The 27,575-nt window shown below is 45.5% G+C and overlaps 1 protein-coding gene across 5 annotated transcripts in view; it reads left to right on the plus strand.

The window, feature by feature from the left end:
• The window catches only part of Cyfip2 (cytoplasmic FMR1 interacting protein 2), a 117,529-nt gene extending 90,915 nt beyond the window's left edge, over positions 1 to 26,614 (plus strand). For all 5 annotated transcript variants that reach the window (XM_051180865.1, XM_051180869.1, XM_051180866.1 and 2 more), the window contains 5 exons: positions 12,216 to 12,288; positions 12,987 to 13,081; positions 20,105 to 20,343; positions 22,053 to 22,200; positions 24,077 to 26,614. In XM_051180865.1, the coding sequence (XP_051036822.1) occupies positions 12,216 to 12,288; positions 12,987 to 13,081; positions 20,105 to 20,343; positions 22,053 to 22,200; positions 24,077 to 24,244 (723 nt within the window). In that variant the 3' untranslated portion in view covers positions 24,245 to 26,614. The remainder of the gene's footprint in view (positions 1 to 12,215; positions 12,289 to 12,986; positions 13,082 to 20,104; positions 20,344 to 22,052; positions 22,201 to 24,076) is intronic.
• The last annotated feature ends 961 nt before the right edge of the window (positions 26,615 to 27,575 follow it).

The following is a 27,575-nucleotide window of genomic DNA, read 5'->3' on the forward strand; positions in this document are numbered from 1 at the left end:
ACTCTTCTAGCATGCACACACACACTAGTGTGGAGACCATGTCAGCAGCCAAGACAGATGAAAGCGTGTGTGTGTGTGTGTGTGTGTATGTGTGTGTATGTGTGTGTGTGTGTGTCTTGACCCTGGTCCTGGACAAAATGGGCGCCACAGGCAGGAATCATGCTCAGCAGGGCTGTGGCCTCTGCTTTCTACATTGACAAATGGGGAGATCACCAACTGTCCTGTCCTGTGCTTCCTGGGATGAAGATAGGGCATGAGAGTCCCAGAGCGTTTTTAGCTTAGAAAGTGGAAATTAAATAAGTGGTGTGTCAGTTATTCCCATTTAAGACAGCAAAGAAAGAGGGAAAAAATGGAAGGAAAAGGAGGGGAGGGGAGGGAGAGAAAAGAGAAAGGGAAGGAATTAGGGTGGAAGGGCAGGGGAAAGGATGAAAGAGGGAGGCAGGAAGAGGGAGGGGGAAGGCTAAGGCCTCCCTTAGAAGAGCTGTGTAAACAGTAGTTTTTCACCTTTAGCACAAGACGCGGCAAGAGAGGGTACATGTGTAAAATAAACAACCTACGAAATGGTGCATTGAGGAATAAATAAGAACTCATCAGGCTGAGTGGTCAGCAGCTGTTGTCTGTAGAGGTCAAGAAAGGGACATGGGTTAGAGGTCAATGGGAACACTTAGCCTTACCAAGAATGGCTTAACTTCCTCCCTGGAAATCATCGCACTGGCATGTTAGCACTGATCTAAAGACTAGTTAAAAATCCTAGCAGCGGATAGCCGCAAGGAGCGAGAAGTCCTTTCCCTGTGTCTCTGCTGCATCTTCTGCTGCTGTCTCCGAAGAGATTTCAGCTTTCACGGGCCATGACTTTCACACTGATGTATAGGCTGCCTGTTCTGTGACCTGCCTTTCTAAAGTGACAGTGGTAACTCAGCTTTAATTTCGAGGTATACAGAATGCACATTTAAAAGGATTTAAATGTATTTTCTTCATTATTATATGCTTCATATCACACAGGGGGGAAACGTGCACAAAGATGCTGTACCTGGCTCTTCTGTTCCTGTGGGTCTGTGTGTTTTCTTTAAGGAACATGTGCAGTCATGTGTGTAAATCTTAAGTGAATAACTTGACCAAGAAGCCCGTGTAACGGCCACCGAGTCTAGAAACAGAACAGTCACCATGCCGCTGTGGACAGTTCCTCATGCCTCCTCTCATAGCTTCAAAGCAGCCATGATTCTGAGGGCTGCCCCCCCCCACCCCCCCCCCCGAGCTTAGTTTTATCTTTGAAGCTATCTAAGTGGACTTGTGCAGTGTATTTTTCCCTTCTGATGTCCGTCATCCATTGCTGTCTGTGCAGTTTGTGTTGTGGATGGTGCTCATTGTGTTTGTAGAAGAATTGAGTAGTGTTTTAGAGTGGCTGGGTGCTAATGGCTACTCGTGACTTTCAGTTTGATTGTGTCAAGCACCTGGCAGGTAAGTGGAGCACACCCTCGATGTATCTGTGAAGGACATTTCCAAACAAGACTTGACTAGAGGGATGGCAGGAAACGACTCATCCCCAGTGTAAGTGGCATCATCCATGGGCTGGCAATGGGTGGGGAAAGGGGGAAGTATGGGGTTGGAGAAATGGCTCAGGAATTAAGGACACTTGCTGTTCTTGCAGAGGAGGACTCAGGTTCAATTCCCTTCACCCACAAGAACCATCTGTGACTCTAGTTTTCAAGGTATCTGGCACCTTTTTCTGGCCTATGCAGGCACTGCATGCAAGTGGTGGTGGCACACACCTTTAATCCCAGCACTCTGGAGGCCCAGCCTGGTCTATAGAATGAGTTCCGGGACAGCCAGGGCTACACAGAGAATAAAGGGAGACGCCCACAAGTGCAGGTCTTCTCTTTCTGCTCTCTGGCTGTCATGACATAGGTCTCTCTGCCTTGTCACACTCTCCCTGCAGTAATGAACTGAGACCTGAAAGTGTACCAAAAGAAACCTTTTCTTCTTTCACTTAATAGGGTATTTTGTCCCTAACAAAGTGAGCCTTGGGGCTGTTGACGGTTGATTACTCTTATCTATTAGATGTGGTAAATATCAGATGTGTCTTTTGATATAAATGTACTGTCATTAGGTAAACATTTGGATTTGATGACAATCATTCTACACGTGTCTCAGCATCTCGTTATGGTTTGGGTTCATCTAAGGGCATCAGTTGCTGTGTCTGTGGTCGGTCATTTGGACTCCCTCTTAGGTAAACTGCTGTTAAGAGTTTTTGCTTACTTCTTAGTTGGGTTTCTTCATCGGTTTGTAGGTGTTGTTTGCATATTATCTATCCTTGCATAGTAGATGTATTATAGTTGGCTTTAGTTGAGTTGTTGCTAAGGGTGATTAGCCCTGCTGATCAGATAAATACTTGGTTGGAGTCATGTACTATGCCCTAGACGATGCTGAGCAGCATTTCTGGGCTCTGTCCACTAGATGGCAGTAGTATCCTCTTCAGATAAAACGATGGTTCCAGATATTGCCTGACCCTATTGAGAGTCCCTCATCTAGGGCAACTTCAGATTTTGCAGATGGTAAAACTAGACATTGCCAGACAATTTTACAACCTGGTTAGTTTTTTTTCTCACTCAGCCATGTTAGGGAGTTCTGATTTCTTCACATCTTTGTGAACTGTTAACGATGTCTCTCTGTAATCAGACCTTTTGAACGGTATCTTTTGATAAAACATCATGCCAGATGAAGATTTTGCCCTGCAGCTTGTCAGAAGGAAAGTGCTAGTGTTATTAGCAAAGAGGACACTGCTTTGTAGGCAGCATTGCCTTGGCTATAGGTCTTTCCCAGTTGATCAGGGATTAATCCGATCCAGGGAAATAATTCACTAATTCTATTATTCCCTTGACAACCAAATGTGGGGGGTGAGGGTCATCTATGTTTTTATTCAGAAGAGGTGGGTGAGAAATCGGCACCCATGCTGCAGCCCACCCTGGAGAGGAGAATTAAATGCAGATGTATTTAGCTTGCACTGCAGAGAGCTGCTGGGACCCAGAAGCCTGTACCGCAGAGACAAATGTGGCATGTCCTGGGTGGGCTTTTCTCTGCAAATAGAGGCTCAAATGAGGACTGTAAAGCATGGCTCATACTTTCCATGCAGAGGGTCGTGGTGGGTGTGGGAAGCCTGCTTTCTGGCCTGTTCTATGAGCCCTTCAGGAAGCACTCACACTAACAACGTATGTGTCCATATAAGGGAATGTTTAGAGCGTGTGCTTGCTGGCTAGCCTGGCCCCGAGCCCCCCTCATACCAGAAAACCAGAGTCCAGATGGGGTGGGGGAGGCACTTGCCCTCCTTTGCTAAGTCAGTTCTTCTAGCATATTTGACAAAAACAGACACCTAATACATGAGTGGAATTTGCCTTTTTATTGCCTTAAGATTCAAAGCCAAATGTTCCTTAAGAAAACACTCTTTTTGAGATTGGTCAGCTGAAAATGGCCATTTTTCACCCAGGAGCAGAGCTTAATTGGAGTCGAATGCCATTTTCCACATGAATCTGTCATCCTTAGGATCATAGGGTCTTTTTTTTTTTTTTTTTTAAACATAAGCACAGAGAATCTTTGTTAATACCCGTTAGCCCAAAGATTTAGCATATTGTGGCCCTCGATTTTAAATGACATGTAGTACAGGCTACATGTCAAAGTACAGGTTAAAGCAGAAAGTAGCTCAAAATCCTCAATCAGACCCTTTGACGGCTTGTGATGTGGGTTCCTTACAGTAAGTCCTTTTTGCATCCTGATTCCAAAAGCCTGGTCACTTTTGCTTGGTTCTGCTAACAGCGAATGGTACAGTAGGCCTGGGTCCTATTAGCTTTCTAGTCACAGCTTCCCTCACCATACAGCATTTGTGGGTGTCACAGGAACAATAAACATTAGCGTGACTCTTGGTCTGCCCAGATGGTACTGAATAGCAGCTCCACCCCGAGCAACTTCTGCAGAAGCAGAGTGCTCACACTGCCATCCCCAAGTGAGACAGCAGGGCAGCTGCTCCTTGGGAACAGGGATCTTGCTATATAAGCATGAGAAGCAGAGGCACGGGGGATCCCTGGAAGCTCACAGAGCAGCCAGTGTCTAAGGCTAGAGATGGGGAGAAGCATCCGAGGTTTTCCTCTGACCTCCACCCATACACATCACACACATGAGTACACATGTACACAAACATCAGTGTCCTCTGACCTCCACGCATGCATTGTCACACAAACGAGTGCACATGTACACACACGACTTTTTAATTCATCCAGGTTTTTACAAAGCTGTAAAAAATACTTTATGAACAAATGAGACCGTGCGTGGTTATACATTCTGTGTTGTTGAGAAGTGTTACTTTGAGCTGCTCAATACTCAATACTGAAGATAATTATGCAGCAGTTTGACCTGGGAGCCTCATGCTCAGACAGCTAAGGCTACAATGACTCCGTGGCTTCAGTGTTCTTTCAAATGATTGAGAACAGTTAGGGCCACTGTGACAAAGCATCCATGGAAGGCCTAAGCCTATCATCATGCAAAGCTGGAGGAGGGGAAAGAAAAGCGATCAGGAACCAAACCCTTAGGAAAAGAGGTCACGGGCAGTCACAGCACACCAGGGAGAAGCAAGTGTGCTGTGCATTTCCTCCAGCTGCCACCATACATGCAGGGTTTGCTTTGGTGACACGCACTCCAAAGCTGCTGCCTCTCTCTCATTTATAAAGCCAGGGCCCCTGCTGGTGCTGAACTCTGATTCACCGCCAGAAAGTATCAGTTCAACGTCAAGAATATTCTATTGGACCTGGGAAGCTGTTCAATCCAGATTAGAAAGAAGCCATGTGGGACCTGCAGGTAGACCTGAGGGAGCGTTCCATTATCCCCTCTTCTCCCCCTGGTCACAGGTTGGGGACTTGCCTTCCGTTTCAGGGGCTTTTAGGGAGGGAAAATAACTTTCTCAGTGTGCTCAATGTGGGAGATTTATGTCAAACCTAACTTCTCTGAGGGGCACTCCTTTCCGTGGTAGACCGGAGTCAGGGACATGCTGAAAGAGCTCTTTACTGAGCCAGATGTGGCAGCACACATCTGTAACTCTAGCATTTGAGAAATAGCTGCAGAAGAATTCATATTTTAAGGTCATCTTCGTTTACATATTGAGTCCAAGGCCACTCTAAGCTACATGTGACTCGATAAACCAAGGAACAGTGAGGAGGTAAAATGTTAGGGCACGAAATGGCCCAGCCAGTTCCTCCATGAGCCAGCAAAAGGATCTGCATATAGTTGCAATCTGTTGTGTCGCTCTAGGTAAAATAAGGGAGTTTTCTCATTGTACTGAAATTCAGACTCTTACCTCTGACCCACAAGGCCTTAAAAAAAAAACAAAAAACAAAAAAAACCTCCCCACCAGTGCCCCTCCTTACCATCCACCATCTGCTACACAGTCTAGCTGTGTAGCTGCAGGTGAAGATATGGCATGTGGTACACTGCAGGTCTGATGCGGAGCAGGGTCAGATGTGACTGTCCTTGACATCCACCAGCTTGTCATCATGTTAGTATCAGCACAACCCACTGGCATCTCTTCCAGGAACTTAGTAGCACAGTGTCTAAATTCTGTTAGTGACTCACTCCTGATCTGAAATGGCCTGGCCTTCAGTGGCCGCACTGACATATACAGATGGCTGTGCCCTCGTGGAGGACTTACAGAATTCCCCACCCACTCGTGTCCGCCACTGACCTTAGAAGGACCATGTGTCAGGTCTGGCTCCCCCTCTGCTCCTTCTCCAGCACCCACTACTGCATGAATGAAGGACTTAGGTCATCTCTGCTCAGCCTCTATCCTCGAGGTCAGTGTGTGGAACCTTGTTTTCTCTCTAGATGGTATTGCCCTTCCATACTTTACATTCTTCTCACTGACCTCTCATGACAGACGAAATTCCAGTCCCGGGCATGGTGGTCCCTCTGACGGTCGGTGCTTGCAGGGGTTAGTGCTTGGCTTCTGCACGAGAAGCATGGGCTGTGGCTGGACAGTTCATTCTGAGGCTCGGTGGGAGTCCTAGACAGTGCAGTGTGTACAGGACTGGCTTGGGAAGCTCCCAGAAGGTCAAAGTTGAGTGTGGGGCTTTGGGGAGGTGATTAAGATTGGCTAGAGAACTTTGTGAACATCAGGAATGGGGATCTGGGAGGTAGAAACTGACCACGTGAAGGGTGCAGTACTTTGGGATCTCATCAGCAGATCTGTAAAAGTGAGTTGCTTGCAATGATGCTGTCTACATAAATTCGGAGTACAGGTTACTTCTGTGAAGAACAATGCCACTAATTTCCTGCTCATTTGACTAAAAGGTGGTCTAAGACCTGTCATTCTATCTAGGCAGTGGTGGCACATGCCTTTAATTCCAGCACTCTGGAGGCAGAGGCAGGCTAATCTCTGAGTTCAAGGTCAGCCTAGTCTACAGAGTGAGTTCTAGGACAGGTTCCAAAGCTACACAGAGAAACACTGTCTCAAATAACTAAAAGAAAAAACAAAAAAATCTGTCATTCTCTGTATGGGAGGTGGAGCGATGGGCACACACATGCATGTACTCAAATGTACATGCCTGGGGAAGCCAGAGAACAAAATTAGATTGTTCCTTGGGCACTACCCATGCTTTTGTTGTTGCTAAATATTGTCCCTCCCTGACCCAAAACTCACCAGCTAAACTAGGCAGGCTGGCTAGCAAGCCCAGGGGCCTCCTGACTCCTCCTTCTCAGCGCTGGGCTCACAGGCACACTGCCATTCCTGGCTTCCTCGAGTGGGTTCTGTGGATCAGTCATGCTTGTCCAGCAAGCCCTTGACTCACTGAGACACCACCCCATTCTTCCTTCAACTGTATAAAAAAATAATAGTTCTCTGTACATTTAAAGGAAGTTGCTATGACTAAAGCCCAGCAAATCATTAAGCTGAATGCTTTGACTCCCAGGTATGGGTGAGGTTAAAATGTTTCTTAAGTGGTTAGATTTGAAGTAAGTTTTCTGTCTTTGATAATTTTGTGTACTTTCTTTTCGTGTGTGTACGTGGGGACCGGTCTTTCTGGCTTTGGCTTCTTCCCTCTGTATATCTGAAGCCTGTAGTTTGTAAACTCCTTACAGTTCTGGAACATGTGAGGTCCACGGTAAAGGGGTCTTAACTGTTGTCTTTTGCTGGCAGGACCCTGCAGTTAGGTGACAGAGAGGATCATGCAGTGAAGGGATTTAGGATCCTACAAGAGACGAAGCTCTCGAGATGACCTGTTAGCTCATGGATCTATGTGGTGATGTTTTGTTTATGATCTAACAAATAAAGCTTGCCTGAAGATCACAGTACAAAGCTGGCCATGTTAGTTAGCCATAGAGGCCAGGCGGTGGTGGCTCACACCTTTAATCACAACACTAAGGAGGTGGACACGGAAAGGGATGTGGCTGAGCAGAGGGAGGAATATAAGGGAGGAGAAGACAGGAGCCCAGGGCAGTTTGAGCAGCAATCAGTCTGAAGCAGTGGGAGGATGCGGTGTGAAGAGGACGGGATATTGCCCTGTTCTGTCTCAGGATTCAGTCTGAGGATTCCTAGAGTCAGGATCACCCATTTGGTCTGAGGTAGAGACCTATTAGAACTCATGCTACAAATTGACAATGGGTTAATTACCTCCACATACCCTTAACAGAGGACTGGTGAATGTTTTAACATGGGCTCTGTTGGAGGCACACAGTTGTCTGAGCTATGGTTGTATGGAGTGCCTGCCACACAACTATGGGTGGTGGCCTGGGTCACTGCTTAACACCTCTGTAGACCTAGCTAGGAAGCCAGTGTCACCAAGTGCCTCAGTGTCCTCCCCTCCACTCCACAGGATGGCGACAGTAAGACCCACTGCTCAGAGGTATTGAGAGACGATAGTGGAAGCCCCTGGATATAGTCAGCATTCAGGAAATGTTCAGTTAGTGCCCATTGCCTCAACTTCCCTGAAGAACCAGGCGATTGCACTGTTAGAGGCTCCCTGTCCTAAGCAAATGTCCTTAGGGACCGTTTACTCCCCGCCTGCATCTTTTTTGTTTAAATTGCTCTTAATTACATGTGGTGATGAATTAAGCAAAACAAATTTATGATGGAGAGCCTCTCCCCACCTACCCCAGTCCCCAACGTGGCCTGCCTAAATCACAGCCATTTCCGCCTCTCCCGTTCTTTCCATAACACCTAATAGAAGATGACCTGTCCTAACAGCAATGTACTGTGTGGTATTTAAGGACTGTCTGGTTAGAAAGATGAGGTTCTAGCTCACTGCTGTTGCTCCTCGCTTCCTCTCCCCTTCTTCCTTGTAACAGTAATGAATGTACCAACCTCTAACAGCTTCCTTCAGAAGTATGATTGGATTACGACTATTCCAAGAAGACGCTAAGACTGAGGAGTGTGACACTCCCCAATGTCACTGCCTCTTGCTCCTGTCAGCTTCATGCTTGTGTTACCACAGATATGTGATATGTTCTTTAGCATCAGTGATTTGACCCTAAAACAATCAATTACGGTTTGCCCTGCACCTATGTAGACAACATTCCTGACGAAGCCTATGATCCATCTCCTTCTTGGGGGCAGGATGCTGGGAGCTATCAATTTTAAAATTAAGTAGTAATTGCTTCAGAGATTTTTTTTCCCCACCAAAGTTAGTTTTCAGAGGAATATATGTAGAAAATGTAGTGAGTATACCTATAGGTTTTTTTTAAGCAAGGAAAAGAGGGTATAAATTGTAAAAATACCTGAAAACTCCACTATATTAAGCATTTGTTAGAAATATTTCATAGTTTAGATCATTAAGAGAAACTTCAGGCCTACATAGAAAGACCCAAACGCAGGATTCTAATATGTCTCACATGCCTGCACATCTAACTTAACAAAAAAAAAAAAATCAACTTTAAAACAGGGTTTCCTGTAGTCTTGATTGGCCTCAAACTAGCCATGTAGCCAAGGATGACCTCCAACTCATAATCCTCCTTCCTCCACCTCCCAAGCACTAGGGTACTAGACAAGCACTCCATCACCTAAGCTATGTCCCTAGGCCCTGAACCTCCAGCTTTTATTCTGTGTGATGATTGATTACTTACTCTATTCCCATCACTGTGCTCATCTATGGTGACATAGTGATAAATAGACTAAAATATATAAAGGAAGGTTGTCTCTACTTTATGGAAGTTGGATTTCACTGAGAGGTAGGTATTCATCAGTCACATGGAATATAAAATACAGACATCTCAAATTCTGAAAGGTCAAAGTGATTCTTAAAGGAGATTTGCCAATGGCACATGCATGGTAGGGCTTGCAGGGTGAAGAGCTCACAGAAATGTCCTTCAGGGGGTGGTGTTGGAACTGAGAGCTGAAGGAAGGACATTGACTAAGCAGAGGAGTCAGAGGAGAGAGGTGGGCTCAGGAACACGCTGGAGAAGAGAGCAGAGCTTCTATGATGGGCAGGTGGCTACAGAGCCAGAACCAATGCAGAGTGGGCTTCATAGGCCAAGAAAGTGCCCTGCCCAGTAGGGAATAGCCTGGTGGGCTCCTCAGAGATGCTTTGACTTACTGATCAGAGGAGCGGGAAGTCAGCCATCAGCCCAGGCTCCACAATGGTAGCTTGTTCTGTCCTTCACACAGGCCTTTGTCTGTGCCCAATGCCTGTTTCTATCTGTAGCAATGATCTCAGCTAATGAACAGCGAACAAGTACCTCCCACACAAGGTGTGTGGCCACCTCACTATGCAAATGGCTGTCTGGTTCCTCCTCTGGGAAGGCTCTCTACTCCCCACTTGCCTTCTCACCTGCCCAGGCAAACCACACTTACACAGTAGAAGACATGCAGGAAGGATGTCCACATCCAAGATTCCCTTGTCCTCTAGTTTGCAAATATGGGGGAGAGGGGGACTTCAAAGTGGGAAAAGGAAATGTCTCATCTCCCCCAGAGTCAAAGTTCACCATGTAAAATGAACTGAGCTTCCTGGTTGTTCTTTTAGAGCCTTCCTGTCCTCCCCCTGAGCTCTCAGGTGGCTCCCGAGGTCAGTTCATCACATGGAGTAGAACTTGATGGTTCAGACAGTGGACAGCCTTCTGGTAACAAGGCATGCCCAAGGGCAGGGGAACTTTTTGTAAGAAGGCAAGACTGTGTGACATTGTGATATGTACTTGCAAGAACTTCAATAGCTCCTCTCTACCCTTAGAATAAAATCTGTACTTAAACCATGCCATTAAACCCCACGTAATGTACCCCCCACACACACACACCTTTAGTACCCCATGTTTACTTAGCCTTTGCACTGGAATATTCTTAACTAAATCTGTGTGGCTGGTCTCCCCACCCCATGTCCAGCCTCTGATCAGTGTCTACTCCTTCCTAAGGATTTGTTTAAGTGACCCAGATTAACTCTTGCCTCCTTCTCTGTTCCCCTCGTGAGTGAGTGATGACTATCTGAAATTCCTGTAGAGACTTAGGAACACAGATAATCTAAGTAGCGTGAGAACAAGATCTAGTCTAACTTGTTCAGCGTCACATCTGCATAGCCTAGAACTGTGCCTAGTGTTTAACAAATATCTGTTGGGTGAATGGATGGGTGGATGGCGGTCTTCTCGTGCTTGGATGGCTATCATGTAGACATATGACTTCATTTAATTCATGTGGGGTAACAAACATTTACCCACTGAAGTGATTATTGATAAATTATCATATAAAAGGCATTTAAATCATAAATTAATGCTGGGACTAAGATAAAGATAGAGGTACTTCATCACGGCCCTGAAGGAGTCATAGTGTTAGTGGGCAATGAGGAAAGAGTCAAGAGATATAGGTCAGCTGCACTTGAGAGGTGAAGTTAAGGCAGGCAAGGTGAACAAGCCAGGCAGGGGGATGAGGGGAGATGGTCAGCCTTAGGGGTGAAGACAGTGAGGATTCCAGCAAGGGGTTGAGTGTCTAAGTCTGGATGGAAGCATAGGTACTGGGTATTATCAAGTGATGGGAGCAGGCGAGATAAACAAGTGAGCAGAGAGAAAAAACATTCAAGGGATGCTCACAAGTATCACCTGCAGGGATGCAGGAGGCGGCCATGGAAGGGATGTGAACTGAACTACAGTTTTCAGGAAGGTATTTCAGCATTTTCCTCTCACTGCTGCTCTTCAGATGTCCAGTGGGAGTGCTCCATCCATACCTGGGGTGGAGCACCTACAGTCTTGAGTTTCCTGATTCTTCTATTGAAGAATTCAATAGAGTTAATGTTTGAATGCATCCTGGATCTCATCTTATGTGGGGCCCACAATTGAAAGAAGAGGGAGACACACAGTAGAGGGACTCTTTCTAGCCACTCTCCCGTGTTGTCCTAAAGTCAGCGGTCAGAGCTGATCATTAAGGCTGTTGGCCATGTCTTCCAGCTTTGCCCTCCCATCACTGTGGTATAGTCTTCCTTTTATTTGTAAGTGTGCTTTTGTGTCTTACTTGTCCCCCATCAAAACCTGTCACCTTGGTTGCTTTTCTCCCATTGGTTGGTGGCTAATGTGACCAGAAAAAAAAAAAAAACACTAATCCAGACACAGACCTTTGTCCAGAGTCATTTTGGATTAACAGATGGCAGGGTTGACCCAAGTATCTCTTGTATGTGTGCATGCACACACATGCATATTAGTGGTCAACCTCAGATGTCACTCCTCAAGAGCAGTTCGCCTTATTTTGGGGACAAGGTAGCTCACTGTGGAGTAGACTAGCTGGCCAGTGAGTCCCAGGGATCTGCCTATTTCTACCTCACCATGGCTGGGATCATATGCACAGACTACCACAGTTGGCTTTTTACATGTGTGCAGGCATTAAACTCTGGTCAAGCATTTTACCAACCCTACTGTGTCCTAGCTGTCTTCCTTAATACCACAGAACTCATCCCCAACCAAATGGAGTCTGGCAGCCCTCAGCTTTGTCTGGTCCCTCTTTCTATTCACCTTAACTCTACACAAAGTCCTTATGAGATGATGGTAAAGACATGTAAGTTCTCTCATGAGCTGGGACTGGGCTATAGGTTATGGATTCTGTGGGTCCTCACACTCTGATCCCATCTTCATTGAGGATAGACTCTGTGAAGCCACTAAGTTACCAAGGTTACACAGTAAGGAGAACTCAAGCACTAGAGCCAACAGATTTTTGAAATGAAATTCTTCTAATTTAAACTGAAAATTGTTCTCTTCCTCTCCCCCCATCTCTGCAGTCTCAGGAGGAAGTCTGTGATCTGCTGCATGCTGCACCCTTCCAAAACATCCTGCCCAGAGTCTATATCAAAGGTGAGAAACCGCCACCAGCAGTGACAGCCCCCTTGCATTTGATAATACTCACCTTTTAAACAAATACTGGTGTAAGTATTGACAGCGTGTACCGTAGGGTGCCTGTGGAAGTCAGGACCGTCTCGGGTGTCATCTTGTTTGCCAGTGTGTGTGCCAGGCTAGTTGGCCTGCAGACTTCTAGGAAGCCTCCTGCCTCTACCTCCCATCTTTGCTGGGAGAGTGCTGGGATTATAGGTGCATGCTTCCTCGTCGTCAGCTTTCATCTGGTTCTGGAGATTTGAACTCAAGTCCTCACTTCCCCATCTCTGTGCTCGTGTCCTAATCCCATTCAACTCAGACTGCAGTCATCCAGGAAGGAGTTTAATGTTTTGGATGCCTGTGGAATCATTAAGGGATTGGAAATGGCACTCCAGGCCTTGCTCCTTCAAAGGTAGCCTTACTATGTCACTCAATCTAGCCTAGGTTCAGACTGCTTGAGTGACAGGGCACCCACCATTGCACTAGACAGATGCTTCTGTTATTGACCCAAGCTCACGGAGGGATAATCTCTCATAATGAATTCTCATCACAGTCTCCAGAACCAAGGAGAAGTTCTGCACACTCTATCCTGGTTTGGGGGACACAATGACAGCACCAGGTCCTCTGAGACATCTTCCACCCATGGTCACATACTTTCTGTTCCTTTACCTCTTTTGCAGAGGGAGAGCGCCTGGAAGTCCGAATGAAGCGCCTGGAAGCCAAGTATGCCCCACTTCACCTGGTCCCCCTGATAGAACGGCTGGGAACTCCTCAGGTACAAACCCTGTATTACCGGCCCAAAGGGTCCCAAGGATGGAGCATTTGGGGCTCAACCTCCCCATTTTACAGATAGGGAAACTAAGACACAGAAGGGAAGAGTATATCCAATACCATTAAAACTGGAGCAGGCTGGGATGAGGTTGGTTTCCTCCCAGGCTTGAGTTCTTTCTTCTCCCAGTGTCAGGAGTTGTGCTAAGAAAGAAGAAGTCTACTTAAAATAGTACCTATCACAGCCCTGCCAGGTACCAAGAATTCTGCAACACCATCTATCAAAACTCAAACTCCATTCAGAGTCCACACTTCACACCTAGGTGTTTTTCTCTGGAGAAGGTGTGGTAATGTGTCTTGTTGGCTGAAGTCCTAGCTCAGTAGAATGTGGCATTTTGTGTAAGCACTCTATACTAGTAGATACAGCATTGTTAAATGCATAATGAAAAAGAAAAATTACAGCATTGTTAAATGCATAATGAAAAAGGAAAATTAAATCTATGTGCATCACTCAATGAGACCAGATCTTAAATTCAAGTTACATTTCACATAGGGTTTTTAAGAACATTTACATACCAAATGCACGTAAGTAAAATATCCTCTGTAAACTTCTGAAATGTTTCAAATCTAATTTTGAGAAGAGAGGGTTATTTGGCTTACACTTCCATATACTTGTTCATCATTAAAGGAAGTCAAGGCAGGAACCTGGAGGCAGGAGCTGATGCAGAGGCCATGGAGAGGTGCTGCTTACTGGCTTGTTCCTCATGGCTTGCTCAACCTGATTTCTTAGAGAACTCAGAACCACCAGCCCAGGGATGATACCACCCACAACGGACTGGGCCCTCCCCCATCAATCACTAATGAAGAAATTGCTCTTGTGCAGGCATTTTCTCAATTGAGATTCCTACCTCTCTGATAGCTTCAGGTTAAGTTGACATAAAGTTATCCAGCACACCAGTTCACCATGGTGAACTCTGAAGACAGGTAGAGATAGGGACTATGTGGGAAGACAAAGAATCAAAGGCAATTTGAGTTTTATCTGTAACGTTCTAAGATCTTCAAAGTTGCCTGGGCTCATGTTGAATCTGTGAAAGTTAAACTTTTGAAAAACTGCACCAGTTACTGTGGACACTAAATTAGGTAAGGGAGGACACTTGCCCTTGGAGCACTCACAGACTCTGGAGGGAGGCAGAACAAAAGACAAATAGGGGAAGGCACCAAAATGTTGTTTCTGTTTCAAGTTGATGTAAGTGAGCCTCCATTTGGAGGTGAGCAGGGGTGAGGTAGCACAGGACACCCTAGGAATGACCCATCTGCTTTGTGTTCTGACCACACTGGCCACCATAGTGGTTCTGGGTTTAAAGCCACCCTTGGACTCATGCTCCCTTCTGGGGATATCACCATGGCCAGAAGAACCCATACTCTCAGCAGGGGGCAAGAGGTAGCCATTCCCCACAATGACAAGCCCTAACTGCACAGGTGTCAGGCTCCCACTGGAAGTAGTGTCCAGCCATAGGAGTTTGAGCCTTTGGCTCACAGCAGAGAACTCAAGACACTAAAGAGAGTCTTCCTACTTTTTTTTTTTTTTTTTTTTTTTTTTTTTTTTGGCAGCAGAAGTTGCACAGAGGAAATCCTCTAAAACGATTTCCTTTTAGGGAGAAATCTCCCGAGCCAGTGGCATGCCAGCATGTCTGCTGCTCTCAGGGTGTCATCCTGTAAGAATCCAGCTTCTGGGGGGAGGGGGAGTGCTTGGCATGTGTTTCCACCCATGGCTGTGCATTTGGTGAACACCTTTCCTCTGGACTGATAGAAATATCAGTTTACCCGGTGTTGAGTATTTGACAAACAAGAGCCTAGTGAGAGGTCGTGCCAGTTTGGTAAGTTGTCTACTTCTACCACTATAGTCAGATCAACCTGAAAGTAGAATCAGGGGTTACTAGGGACTGGGAAAGGAGGATGGAGAAGATTGTAGGGTAGGGTCAAGATACATGTATGTAGGTAATATGCGAAAAGGAAAACGAAATTACAGAGTAAAACTTGAGGGCGGTGAGATAGCTCAGTGGGTAAAGGCACTTGCTACCAAGCTTGCCAGGCTGAGTTTGATCCTAGGACCCATATGAGGGAAGGAATGAATGAATGACTCATACAAGTGGTCTTCTTTTCTATACATATGCCAAACATGTGTGCACACATACTGAATGCATGCATACATCCATACATACATAATACAACTTCATCAGCCCATAAGCCAAAGAAATGCCAACAAGTGTGAACGCTGAAGCAGCCACGAGGTTTTCTCTGCCAAATTTGGTGTGGTATCTTGGTCAGTGACAGATAACAATCATGGAAAATTTAAACCATGAAAGTCTGAGCAGAGTTACGTTTGCATTTGTTCCTGAACAGACTGAAGTGACCTGGTTTTCAGCCAAGCACCATTGTCCTAGCTCTAGCCTGAAGTGTCACACAATGTCACATGAAACATTTCCCCATCTTTGTTTTCCCCTATCTGTGAAATGGGATGATAGCTGTTTCCCCTCCTTAGCTGGCTACATTTTTAAAAATCAGTATCTTGTAGAATGTGTTCTGCCACTGACAGCTGGGAAGATAATCTCCAGGTTGACAAAGGGTCCAGACACTCATCAGGGAAGGAAGGTATCTTTACAGATATTCCACTCGGTAAAAATCTGTATGCGCTTTGTTTTCTTCCCAAGAGTCTCATTGTAGTTGTTCATCTGTTCTGAGTTTGCCTGCACTTTTGAATGTACAGAGGAAACAGCAGGAAAGCCTGACCTTATTGATATATGCAGAAAAGTTAGCAAATTTACACACACACACACACACACACACACACTCAAGTGCACACAATGTGGTAGGGTCTGCATTTCTTGACTGTTAAAGAATAAATCAGAATTCCAAAAGATGCAAAGGGCCAATGCAAAGAATATTGAGAAGCCATGCTCGTAAGAGCTTTTTTAAGCACCATCCTCCATAGATGCGAACAAGCCATATTTGCATCAAGCACTAGATGGCTTTTTCCCCCCAAAGTAAAAAGGAAATGAGAGTAGAATGATCATTCACTGGGTGAAGTGCTTTCCATGCAAACATGAAGACCTGTGTTCAACTCCCCAATACCCACATACAATCCACAGGAGATGATACATCTCTCACCCCAGCAACAGGAGGGGACAGGCAGATCTCAGGGGCTTGCTGGCAGCCAGTCTAGTCAATACTTGAGCTTCTGGTTCAATGACTCAAAAAATAAGCAAAGACATCAGATGAAGATACCGAAATCTACAGCCAGGTGGTGGTGCAATACCAGCACTTGGGAGGCAGATGCAAACAGATCTCTGAGTTCAAGGCCGGCCTGGTCAATAGAGCCAGACCCAGGATAGCCAGGGCTACACAGAGAAACCCTGTCTTGAAAAAAAAATTAACAGAAGGGGCACCCAAAATTGACCTCTGACCTACACACACATAACACACCCACAAAATGATTACCAAAGGGCAAATGCAAACACTCACATTTAAAAAATAAATTTGCCACCAAACATAGAAAAAGGTCAACATCACCAGCCATCTGAAGTGCATACTCCAAGGTCAAGGTAGATTTCATCTCTCCATTTTGGAATGGCCTTTTTCTTTAGAGCATATTGGCTGGTCTGGAGGGAGTACAGGAATGGGCTTCACCTGGGAAGTTATGGGGCGGCTTTCTTGAGGCTCAATATCTTGTAGCAAAAGCCTTTTAAAGTAATTACATCCTCTGACCCCCTCTAATAGCAGGATTCACCCAACAACATGACAGAAGACAATGCTCACCGCATGTCCTGTATGTGGGCAATTGCTTTAGGATTGTCCCCAACACTGAAGATTTGTGAATAACTTAAAATAACCAGCAAGGGTAGAGGACTGAGTACATTTATCAGAGGCTGTTTTTAGATAGCCATCTAAAAATCACGGCGCTGGATGTATTATGGAAATGAGTTTTTAAATTAGAATGTGCTAAATGAAAATGTAGTATAATAATCTGTTATATTCATGCCTGTATACATATTCATAACTGCAAACAACATTCATATATCTGTATTTTAAAAAAGCTCATCTCTGAGTGACGGGATAAGTGGAATAATACCTTATATGTTATTTGAATTTCCCCCAACATTTTGCCCAGTGAATGCATTTTACTTTTATGGCTCACAGAAAGAAACAGAAGGGTGAAAACTTCAGAGAAAGGGGACAAGGCCTCTTTCATTGGCTGTGGTGGATGGGGAGCTCAAAGTCAAACCACAGGTTTTACAAAGCCATTTGCCAGTGTTTCTACCCACCCACCCACGACAGACAATGGGTTAATTGGAATACCAGAAGTCTCTCAATCGGCTGATGAGAACATACATGGGTCCTTAGTTCACTGAGCATCTCCAGGGTATCAGACAGGTGTTCCTCGAATGTGGTGAGCTGAGAACAGAATCCAAGTGCCAGGTTTATATCTTGGAATACCCTTTCTAGCTAGCTGTGGAATCAAGTTGATTCACCATGAATCAGGGCACCCTCTCCCCTTTGTGTTTCAAGCACATATCCACCAGCTCTTCTCCAACTCACTTTCTTCCAAGGCCTTTTCACTTTGTAGTTGTCATGACAACAATATGCATGGCCCATGTTCATCACAGGCTATACTCCCTGATATATTTTCTTCCCTGGGTTTACTTAGCAGCTGCCCCAAGGGGAAAGGTCTCCAAGGAAGAGAACATTGAGGGAAAGGTCAGGTGGTACCTCCCAGCCCCCTACATAATAATGCCCTCCTCCCCCAACCCTTCTTCCCACTGGGAGCTGATCCCATGTGTGTCCTACGAATCTGGCTGTCTTAGAAGCTAGCTTTCTTTAGCTTTGTTCCCAGACGAGAAGACCTGAGTTTGACCTTAGATTTTAATATGTGCTTTGCAGATGGCTTTCAGCACCTTTGCTCTTAGATGTTTTCACTCAGAGCACACAGGGCGGCCATGTGTTTGATGTGCCTGTGTGCCTGTCTGATTACTCGATGTGCAGTAGCCAGGACCAGATGAGAAGACTGTTTGAATTACTAATAGAGACCATTCACCATTGTTAAAGAAAGGTTTCTAACAAGAGAAAATAACTCTGTGAAGTCAGTGGCAAATTTTAAAGCAGTAACATATGCTTCTAGTACATTCCACTGTACAAAACTAATATAAAAAGCTCACCCATTTCTCCCAGCCCATCTGCACCCATGACTAACTTGACTCCTTCTGAAATGTCTTCTGCATGCACACACACACCTCATGCATGCTTTATTCATTTGTGGAGTTGTGTTGGTGTTTGGTAGGATTATAGCAAATGCTATTCATTTTCTGCAACTTGCTTAATTCATGTCATAATTTAACGTATCGATCTAAGCTACATTGAGCAGAATCTAAGCTTTGTACCTTTCCTTGGCTGCACCTTTTAAGCCTCAGTTTTCCTCATCTGTGAACTAGAAATAATAATAGATCTGTAGAATTGAACAGTGGCTACTCATCAGGAGCCTAGTGTGCCACACACACTAGCAGTGCTACATTGTAAATGCACACTCTAGCAGCGCTACATTGTAAATGCACACTCTAGCAGCGCTACATTGTAAATGCACACTCTAGCAGCGCTACATTGTAAATGCACACTCTAGCAGCGCTACATTGTAAATGCACACTCTAGCAGCGCTACATTGTAAATGCACACTCTAGCAGCGCTACATTGTAAATGCACACTCTAGCAGCGCTACATTGTAAATGCACACTCTAGCAGCGCTACATTGTAAATGCACACTCTAGCAGCGCTACATTGTAAATGCACACTCTAGCAGCGCTACATTGTAAATGCACACTCTAGCAGCGCTACATTGTAAATGCACACTCTAGCAGCGCTACATTGTAAATGCACACTCTAGCAGCGCTACATTGTAAATGCACACTCTAGCAGCGCTACATTGTAAATGCACACTCTAGCAGCGCTACATTGTAAATGCACACTCTAGCAGCGCTACATTGTAAATGCACACTCTAGCAGCGCTACATTGTAAATGCACACTCTAGCAGCGCTACATTGTAAATGCACACTCTAGCAGCGCTACATTGTAAATGCACACTCTAGCAGTGCTACATTGTAAATGCACACTCTAGCAGTGCTACATTGTAAATGCACACTCTAGCAGTGCTACATTGTAAATGCACACTCTAGCAGTGCTACATTGTAAATGCACACTCTAGCAGTGCTACATTGTAAATGCACACTCTAGCAGTGCTACATTGTAAATGCACACTCTAGCAGTGCTACATTGTAAATGCACACTCTAGCAGTGCTACATTGTAAATGCACACTCTAGCAGTGCTACATTGTAAATGCACACTCTAGCAGTGCTACATTGTAAATGCACACTCTAGCAGTGCTACATTGTAAATGCACACTCTAGCAGTGCTACATTGTAAATGCACACTCTAGCAGTGCTACATTGTAAATGCACACTCTAGCAGTGCTACATTGTAAATGCACACTCTAGCAGTGCTACATTGTAAATGCACACTCTAGCAGTGCTACATTGTAAGCAGGACTACTTCTGACTTGTGTGTACCCAATTAGCCATATTGGCCTCTCCAGTGCCTTGATGACAGGCACATGCATCATGCCTGGCTTCTTATCATGGGTTCTAGAGGACAGAATTTCAGTTCTTATACTTGCATTGAGCTATCGCCTCAGTCCCAACCAGCCTTTAAAACCAGTATGGGGTCAGATCATTTTTAAAAACCATTTTTTAAAAACCAGTCTTCTACTGGGGGTGCCTGGATTTTACTTGCCATGAGTGACAGTTTCTATAAAGCTTCCAGGTACTCTAGTTCTTACGCTCAGTGCCCTGCTCAGGGCAGGGTACCAGTCCTAGTAAACAAGTTCTAGATGTGGTTAGCAATGGGATTCTAGGACTCTCGAGTGGAGGTGGGGCAGATGTGATCTCAGATGTGGCTGCAATGTTTACATACACTTCCCATCCCAGCAAATCGCCATCGCTCGGGAGGGTGACCTGCTGACCAAGGAGAGGCTATGCTGCGGCCTGTCCATGTTTGAAGTCATCCTGACCCGAATTCGGAGCTACCTGCAGGACCCCATCTGGAGGGGTCCGCCGCCCACCAATGGTGTCATGCACGTGGACGAGTGTGTTGAATTCCACCGGCTGTGGAGTGCCATGCAGTTTGTCTATTGCATCCCTGTGGGGACCAACGAGTTCACAGCTGAGTGAGTACACCCACCCCAACTCCCCACACACACACCGGCTACATGCCCTCTACTTCTCTCATCCCTGGGGGTGCCTGGGGCTAGCCAGAAAGGAGAACGGGGACTGAGTGGCATGAACAGTAAGAATAAGCATACTGGTCACTGTGTCCATGCTCGACCAGGCAGAAGCAGGCTGTTCTTGGCCTCCAGAGGTTAAAAGGGACAAACAGAATTGGAAGCACATATGTCAAGTTGTCATGTGGGGCAGGATGCAGACACCAGAGAACGGAGCTGGGTGAGGTGTCAGACCAGAATTCTCAGACTAGAGCTGATCCTGTAGCCATGTCTGGGATGGGGTCTGTGAAGGGGAATGAGAAGTCCAGGAGACAGAGCAATGACTCAGCAGAATTGGGGTTCAAGAGTGAAAGGTGAGAAAGCCCCATGAATGTCAGCCTGAGGAACCTCACCATCCCCCTTTACCCACCCACCCTCAGAACAAGAGGAGCCTTTGGATCGCCCAGTCCTGTCAGGGAAAACAGGAGGAGAGCCCCCTTCTTCCTTTACCTATCTAGCCTCGTGCTGTGGGGGTTGTGGCAGAGGTGGCCAGCTGGCCCTTTGCGAACCAATGCAGTTAAGGAAGGGGGTGGGGCAACGGGACCGATCAGGGTTTCAGGAGGGAGTAGTGCTGGAATGGGACTAGAAAGGCCAGCAAGCTGTGGGGGTTATGTCCTTCCAACCCTGTGACAGAGAAGCAGCGACCCATCTAGAATAGGCTGGGCTGCTAATTTCTGAACAGAAGAAATGACATAAGGGTGGCCCTACAGCCATCCAGACGTCTCTTGGGAGTTGACGCCCACAATAGGGCTTTATGAGAGCCCGGGGACTCTCTTGGCCTCCTGTATGAGTCGTATCTTATTCCTGTAGCCTGCATGTAAGTCTCAAAGGCTGGTTAGAATTGAGGAGATGGCTCCAGGCAAGCCTTAAGGACCTGAGTTCTGCCCTCCAGAAGCCACATTTAAAAACCAGGAGAGGAGCTGGAGAGATGGCGCAGTGGTTAAGAGTACTGCTATTGGCAGATGACTAGAGTTCAAAGCCCAGCATCCATGTTAGATGGCTCACAGTTGCCTACAAGTCTAGCCCTAGGAGGACCAATTGCCACTGGCCTCTGCCTCCTATGAGAACCTGCACTCATGTGTGCAATCCATGCCCAGGATTAAAACTACACATTTCAGAAAAGCCAAGTGAGGCATCACAGGCCTGTAATCCTGACATTACAGAGGCTGAGACAGGATGCCTGCAAGCTCATCACCCAGCTACTCTCACACTGCATTGGCAAGCCAAATTTAGGAAGAGACTGAGAAATCAAGGTGGAGAGGAATTGAAGAGGATACCTGACATCAGCCTCTGGCCTCCCCATGTGTGAGTGTGTGTGTGAGAGTGTGTGTGTGTTTGTGTGTGTGTGTGTGTGTGTGTGTGTGTGTGTGTGTAGTCATGTTTTTGTCTAAACTATTTATTGTTTCCTTGGGGCTCACCACCCCCTATGGTTAAAAGAACTCAGAATATAACCAAAGTCCCTGTAAGAACAAGAAACCCACTCTCATGGCTTCCTTGTACCTACTTTGCAAAGGAAAGGTCTTAACCCAAGGGCAGGCCCGCTCAGCAGCTGTACTGCTGGCTTTGGAGAGAACCTTTCTTCTCGGCTTCTTACCTTATCCTTCCCCTTCCTCCAGGCAGTGCTTCGGTGACGGCCTGAACTGGGCTGGCTGCTCCATCATTGTCTTGCTGGGCCAGCAGCGGCGCTTTGACCTGTTTGACTTCTGTTACCATCTGCTGAAGGTGCAAAGGCAGGACGGGAAGGACGAAATCATTAAGAACGTGGTAAGCAGATGTGGCTGCCCTGGGAAGCCGGGCCTGGCAACAGGCCGTCTTCAGACATTCAGAAGTTGGGGACCTGCACGTAACATGCCAAGATAGAGTGGGTCACCCTGAAAGCAAGCCTGGACTCCTGGTCTCAAATGTCTCTCCCCCCGTCTCAGCAGACCCTGCTGAACCTAGCCATCATTTCCATAGCACACTGGACACTTGAGTCATGCCAGACACTGGGAGAGGATGGGTGCTGTGGGAAAACAGAGCCCTTAAACTAGACAGTAGTGGTAGAGATAAGGTCAGAAGTCTTCGCAGGAGTTGGGACTTGGGCTAGATGTAGGATGGCTGGCAGCACATGAGATGCGTGGCCTGGGTGGATTCAAAACATGGGAAGCAGCTACCACACAGCCCAGAACCACTCATCCAAGTGTCTGGCACAAAGGAGATGGCCAGGGGCCAGACGAGAGAAGGAAGTAGGACCCCCCCACACACACACACACACAAAGGATTTTAAGAGTGGCCGTCATTGTAACTAACCATTTCCTTCTATACAGTTCAGTGTTACTTTAAATACCCTCACAGTGTCTTGAAGCCAACATCATCATACCCCAGGCATTTTCACTTTCTCCTGCTGAAGCTCTGTGTCCATTTAAATAACTGGCAACTACCATTTTTCTCTCTGTGTCCATGAATCTCTGGACTCTTCGTACCTTATATAAGGGGAGTGACACAGTATCTGTCCTTTGTGACTGGCTTATCTTGTTACAGTATGTCACAGTCCCATGCTTTTATGGTTAACTACCATTTCATCTTATGCAAAACACAATCCACTGATGGACCCTTGCCTTGAACCATTAGCAGTTAGGAATAATAATAAATCGTGAACTTAGGCACCCGAATCTCTCCTTTCTCTTTGGAATATCCACTCAGAAGTCTATGTGCTGGGCCATCTAGTAATTATTTTTAATTTCTTTAGGAATGGCTATACCGTTTTCCCTATTGGATGCATTTTACAGTGCACCAATAACACTCAAGAATCCAATTTTCCATAGATTATTGGGCTTTGTGTATCTGCTGTAGAGAAATGTCTTTAAGTCTTTTCTCTAATTTTTAATTGCTGCTTAAATTTTCTCACATTTGTATTTCCTTTGTGTACATTCATGTATGTTTGGAGAAACATACCTGCCACAGTGCCATGTGTGGAGGTCTGAGGCCGACTTACTGGAGTCAGTTCTCACCTCCCAACATGTAGCGTGTGGGAATTGAACTGAGATCCTCGGGCTTGGCAAGTGCTTTTATGCATTGAGCCATTTTACTGACCCTAGGTCAAAGCACTTTATATATTCAGAACAACAACTTCTTACCTGTTTTTCAAATCCTTTCATTGCATGAATGACTAATGCTCTGAAGTCTTCATTTCACTCTGCACTGGCTGCCAAATCCAACATCATGAAGATTTACTCCTGTGCTTTCCTCTAAGAATGTCATAGTTTAATCCATACAAAGGTCTTTCATCCATTTCCAACTTATTCTTGTATACAGTATAGAAATCATGGTTCAGCATTCTCTTGCATGTTGGTATCCAATTTTCCCAGCATTTGTTAGAAGGTTGCCCCTGACACACCCACACTTCAGATGGTCTTATCCTTTTCAGAGTCGTTTGATTCGGCACACAAGGGTTTGTTTCTAGCCTTACAGTTCTGTTTCACTGGCCTTCATGATGGCACTGCACTGTTTTGATTATGGTAGCTCTGTTGTAAGCTTTCAAACTTGGCAAAGGTTATCAGTAACCTTTAGCATTTTATTTGGGCACCTGGATTCCATCCAGCCCCCTCTGCACCTCTCCCTTTCCTCCTGTCCTAATCTAAGCATCCTCATCCTTCTACAGCCCCTGAAGAAGATGGCTGACCGCATCAGGAAGTACCAGATCTTGAACAATGAGGTTTTCGCCATCCTGAACAAGTACATGAAGTCCGTGGAGACAGACAGCTCCACAGTCGAGCATGTCCGCTGCTTCCAGCCCCCAATCCACCAGTCACTGGCCACCACCTGCTAAGCAGGAAGTCCTGCATACCCTTCAACATGGAGGAGGGGAAGCAGGAGAGGGAGCACAGTGGTCAACCTGCAGCAGGTCCAGCTGACAGTGGTGGAACCAGCCCAGAAGGAAAAAGTCTCCCCAACACGTCTGCATACTCCCAAGGGCTGGGCTCCTGCATGTTCTCCCATGGTATCTCCATGGTGGGGTTTCCATAGTGTAAATGAAAAACAACAAAAACACAAGGCAGTGTGTGTTTTCCTCTTTTTAACCTTAACTATATCTAAGAGCTACTGTTTCCATCCTGCAGCTCCCCACCTCATCTGTGATTGCTTCCCAAGACCACCTCTCAACATTGTAACCTCCTACCCAGTATCCATATGTGATTCAGCGCTCTAGTCTTAGGGATTGCAAAGAAAAGAGCGTAGCCATAGCAGAGATATCAACTGTGTGCCCCAGCTTACTGGCCTGTGTTCTGTGGCTTCCCTGGCTAGTTCCCCAGTCATACTGCTTCCTGCTCTAGATGGTAGGGATCCCATCACCAAGATTTGACCCTTGGTGAACCAGGAAGAGAGTTCTGACTGTCAAGACAATAGATGATGTCAGCCAGGACCTTTTACAGACATGCTTCCTTGCAAACAGTCCTAGAGAGAAGGGATGCTTTCAAAACCATATCACACTGAGTGGGACTAGGTGAAGAAAGTGGCACAGGTCAAAACTTCAGATCCCAAAGGAGAGATGTAGGCCTTGTCCCCAGGGTGGGAAGATGAGGCACCTCTGTTCCTCATGCAGATGCTTAGCACTGGACCACATTGGTAATGGACATGTTGGTCATGGCATGACACCATACCATTAGCCAATGACCAAACTAGTGGTTTCCCAACATAGGACCTCATCCAAGAAAATCCCACAAGAAGGACAACATTAAGGGGTTACTTCAACAGACACCTAAAACATCTTGGAGACAGGAAGGCAAGGAGGAAAAAGCTTGTCAACATGCTTTCAATCCCAAGACACTCACAAAATAAGTCTTTGAGAAAACTGGAATTTTCATCATGTCAGCTGCTGAAAGGTTCTGGGAACAGTTTATTCTTTTGCTCCCAACTTCCTGGTCTCTTCCTTTTGCACATGCTCAGTGCTGGGGTAGAGATTCTGTCACAGGGGTGTGATTAACTTCTATTTTCCAGACTAAAACACCCCTGCAGAATCTCCACATTGTAGGAGATGTCCTTGTCTCCATACAGAGCTAGTCATCTCACAGGCAGAGAGAGGCCATAACCCTTAGCCCCAAAAATATAGGAAATGGACTATAGGTACTCTAGAGGAGTAGCCAGCCCCTCCCCCAGGAAGATGACTAACATCCATCACTTTTTAACCACACAGAACAGTGGAAATGTGCATAACCAGCTCTTTTGAGAGACACAGCCATGTACTCCACAGTGAGATCACATAAATCAGAACCCTTGAGGGGCATACGCTTAGGTGTTCTTTTCTAGACGTGCCTCGGATGTAGTAAGTCTGAATCTCTGGGAATAGAGCCAGAAGATCTGCATCTGTAGTTACTCTACTACACATCACAGATTCAGATCCCCTGCTATAGAATCTGCTATAGATAGGAAAACTCTAACTCTAGACTCTGAGGTCTCTCTAAACAAGAACTAGATTGTAGTTTAGGGGCATGGTTTGAAATGGAAGCTGGTCAACCCTCCTATCTGGCACTGGTACTTCCTAGTCTGATCTCTTGTCTCCTTTGATGACCGTAGATACATCCTAAAGGCAGAGTCCATCTTCCAAATCTCTAGTCCTGGCTGGGAGTAGTACTTGACTCAGTTCATTCTAAGTCCTCCATCACTGCTCTGTAGAGACTTGGGCCATTCCTTTCCCAAGTTTGCCATTCTGGCAGCTAGCTCATCCCTCCCACCCTGCACTTGTGACCCCAAAAGTGGACTCTCTGGGAAGAGTTGCAGCCTCAAGATTTGATCCCAATAACTGAGGGCCAAGCTCTCTTTTCCTCAGCACTTGTCTATGGATACAGGACAACTTTAATGTTTCCTCTCTAGTGGCCCTTGTCCCCTTCCCCACCTTTTTGATTTTTTTTTAATGTATTTAAAAATCAAGAAAAAAGCTTAGATTTTAAAATGTTTTAAAAAGAATTCTGTTTCAGAAACTGTCAAATGTGTACCATATTTGTATTAAGAGTTGTTGGGGATTTTTGTATAATGAATTTACATTTATTTATGGTGAACTTATATTTACGCTCGTGATCAAATGATGTTAAATTCTTAAATCATATTTGCTATGCAGCTGAAGATGATATTTTGATTTGTATTTTGGGGTACCTGTGTTTCGTTGATAAACATTTTCATCTCCATTAAAACTGCTTCCAAACTAGTCAAACCAGCGATCTTTGTCCTGATTTTTTGACCACATTCCAGTCTTCATTGAGCTATTGAGGCCACATTAAAATTTAGGTCTAGAGAAACAAGCTGAGAGAAAATAGGAAATTAAAATATAGCACATATATTCACTCTAAATTAATGGGGATTTTTGTTTTGTTAAGTTTTCCTCAAAGAAATACACCTTTTAAAAAATAAAATTGTTTTGGTGTCGGAGGATTGCTTAGTGGTTAAAGCATTTGCTGAGCCAATCGTGAAGACTAGTGTTCAGATCTCCAGAAACCCACATAAATGCCAGGTGGAGTAGTTCATTATCCATGATTCTAGATTCAGAAGGCTGAGTAGAGGACCCCTTGAGCAAGGCAGCTAGTGAGACTAACCAGGTTGCTGACCTCTGGATTTGATTGAGAGACCCTCTCTCAATATAGAAGGCTGAATGAAGAGCATGATTCCGCCATCAACTTACAGCCTGAGTATGCATACACTGCTGTAACCACAAACAGCATACACCCATGCACACCACACACAAAAGTAGAAAATAACTGTTTTATGCTAGGCAGGATAGAGGAAGTTAACACCTGCTCTTAGGAATGATTCAGTGTCTTTGCAGCTGTAGTTTTGAGGGGAAAGGCTGGAAACGAATACTGGATAAAGCTTAATGTATATAGGTACATAGCATATAATGTATATAGCATATGCCATCACTGGGTGGTATACACTTTACATGCATTTTTACAGAGTGCAGAAAACTGTATTTTCACATAGATACCATATATCAGTGAATGCTGAGAATTCAAATTCCAAAACCTGGACTGATCCTCAGACTATATTCCCCCAGACTATATTTGGAAGTTTGGTCAGTGTGCTTTCAGGGGCTCTAGGACAGTATGATTGGCCAGTGTGGTATCAGCAGGGAGCCCAGCATAATGGTTGTGAGGTTCCCCAGGCTCAAGCAG

This window comes from Phodopus roborovskii, unplaced genomic scaffold (genome assembly GCF_943737965.1).
Source record: "Phodopus roborovskii unplaced genomic scaffold, PHOROB, whole genome shotgun sequence".
Classification (NCBI taxonomy): Eukaryota; Metazoa; Chordata; class Mammalia; order Rodentia; family Cricetidae; genus Phodopus; species Phodopus roborovskii.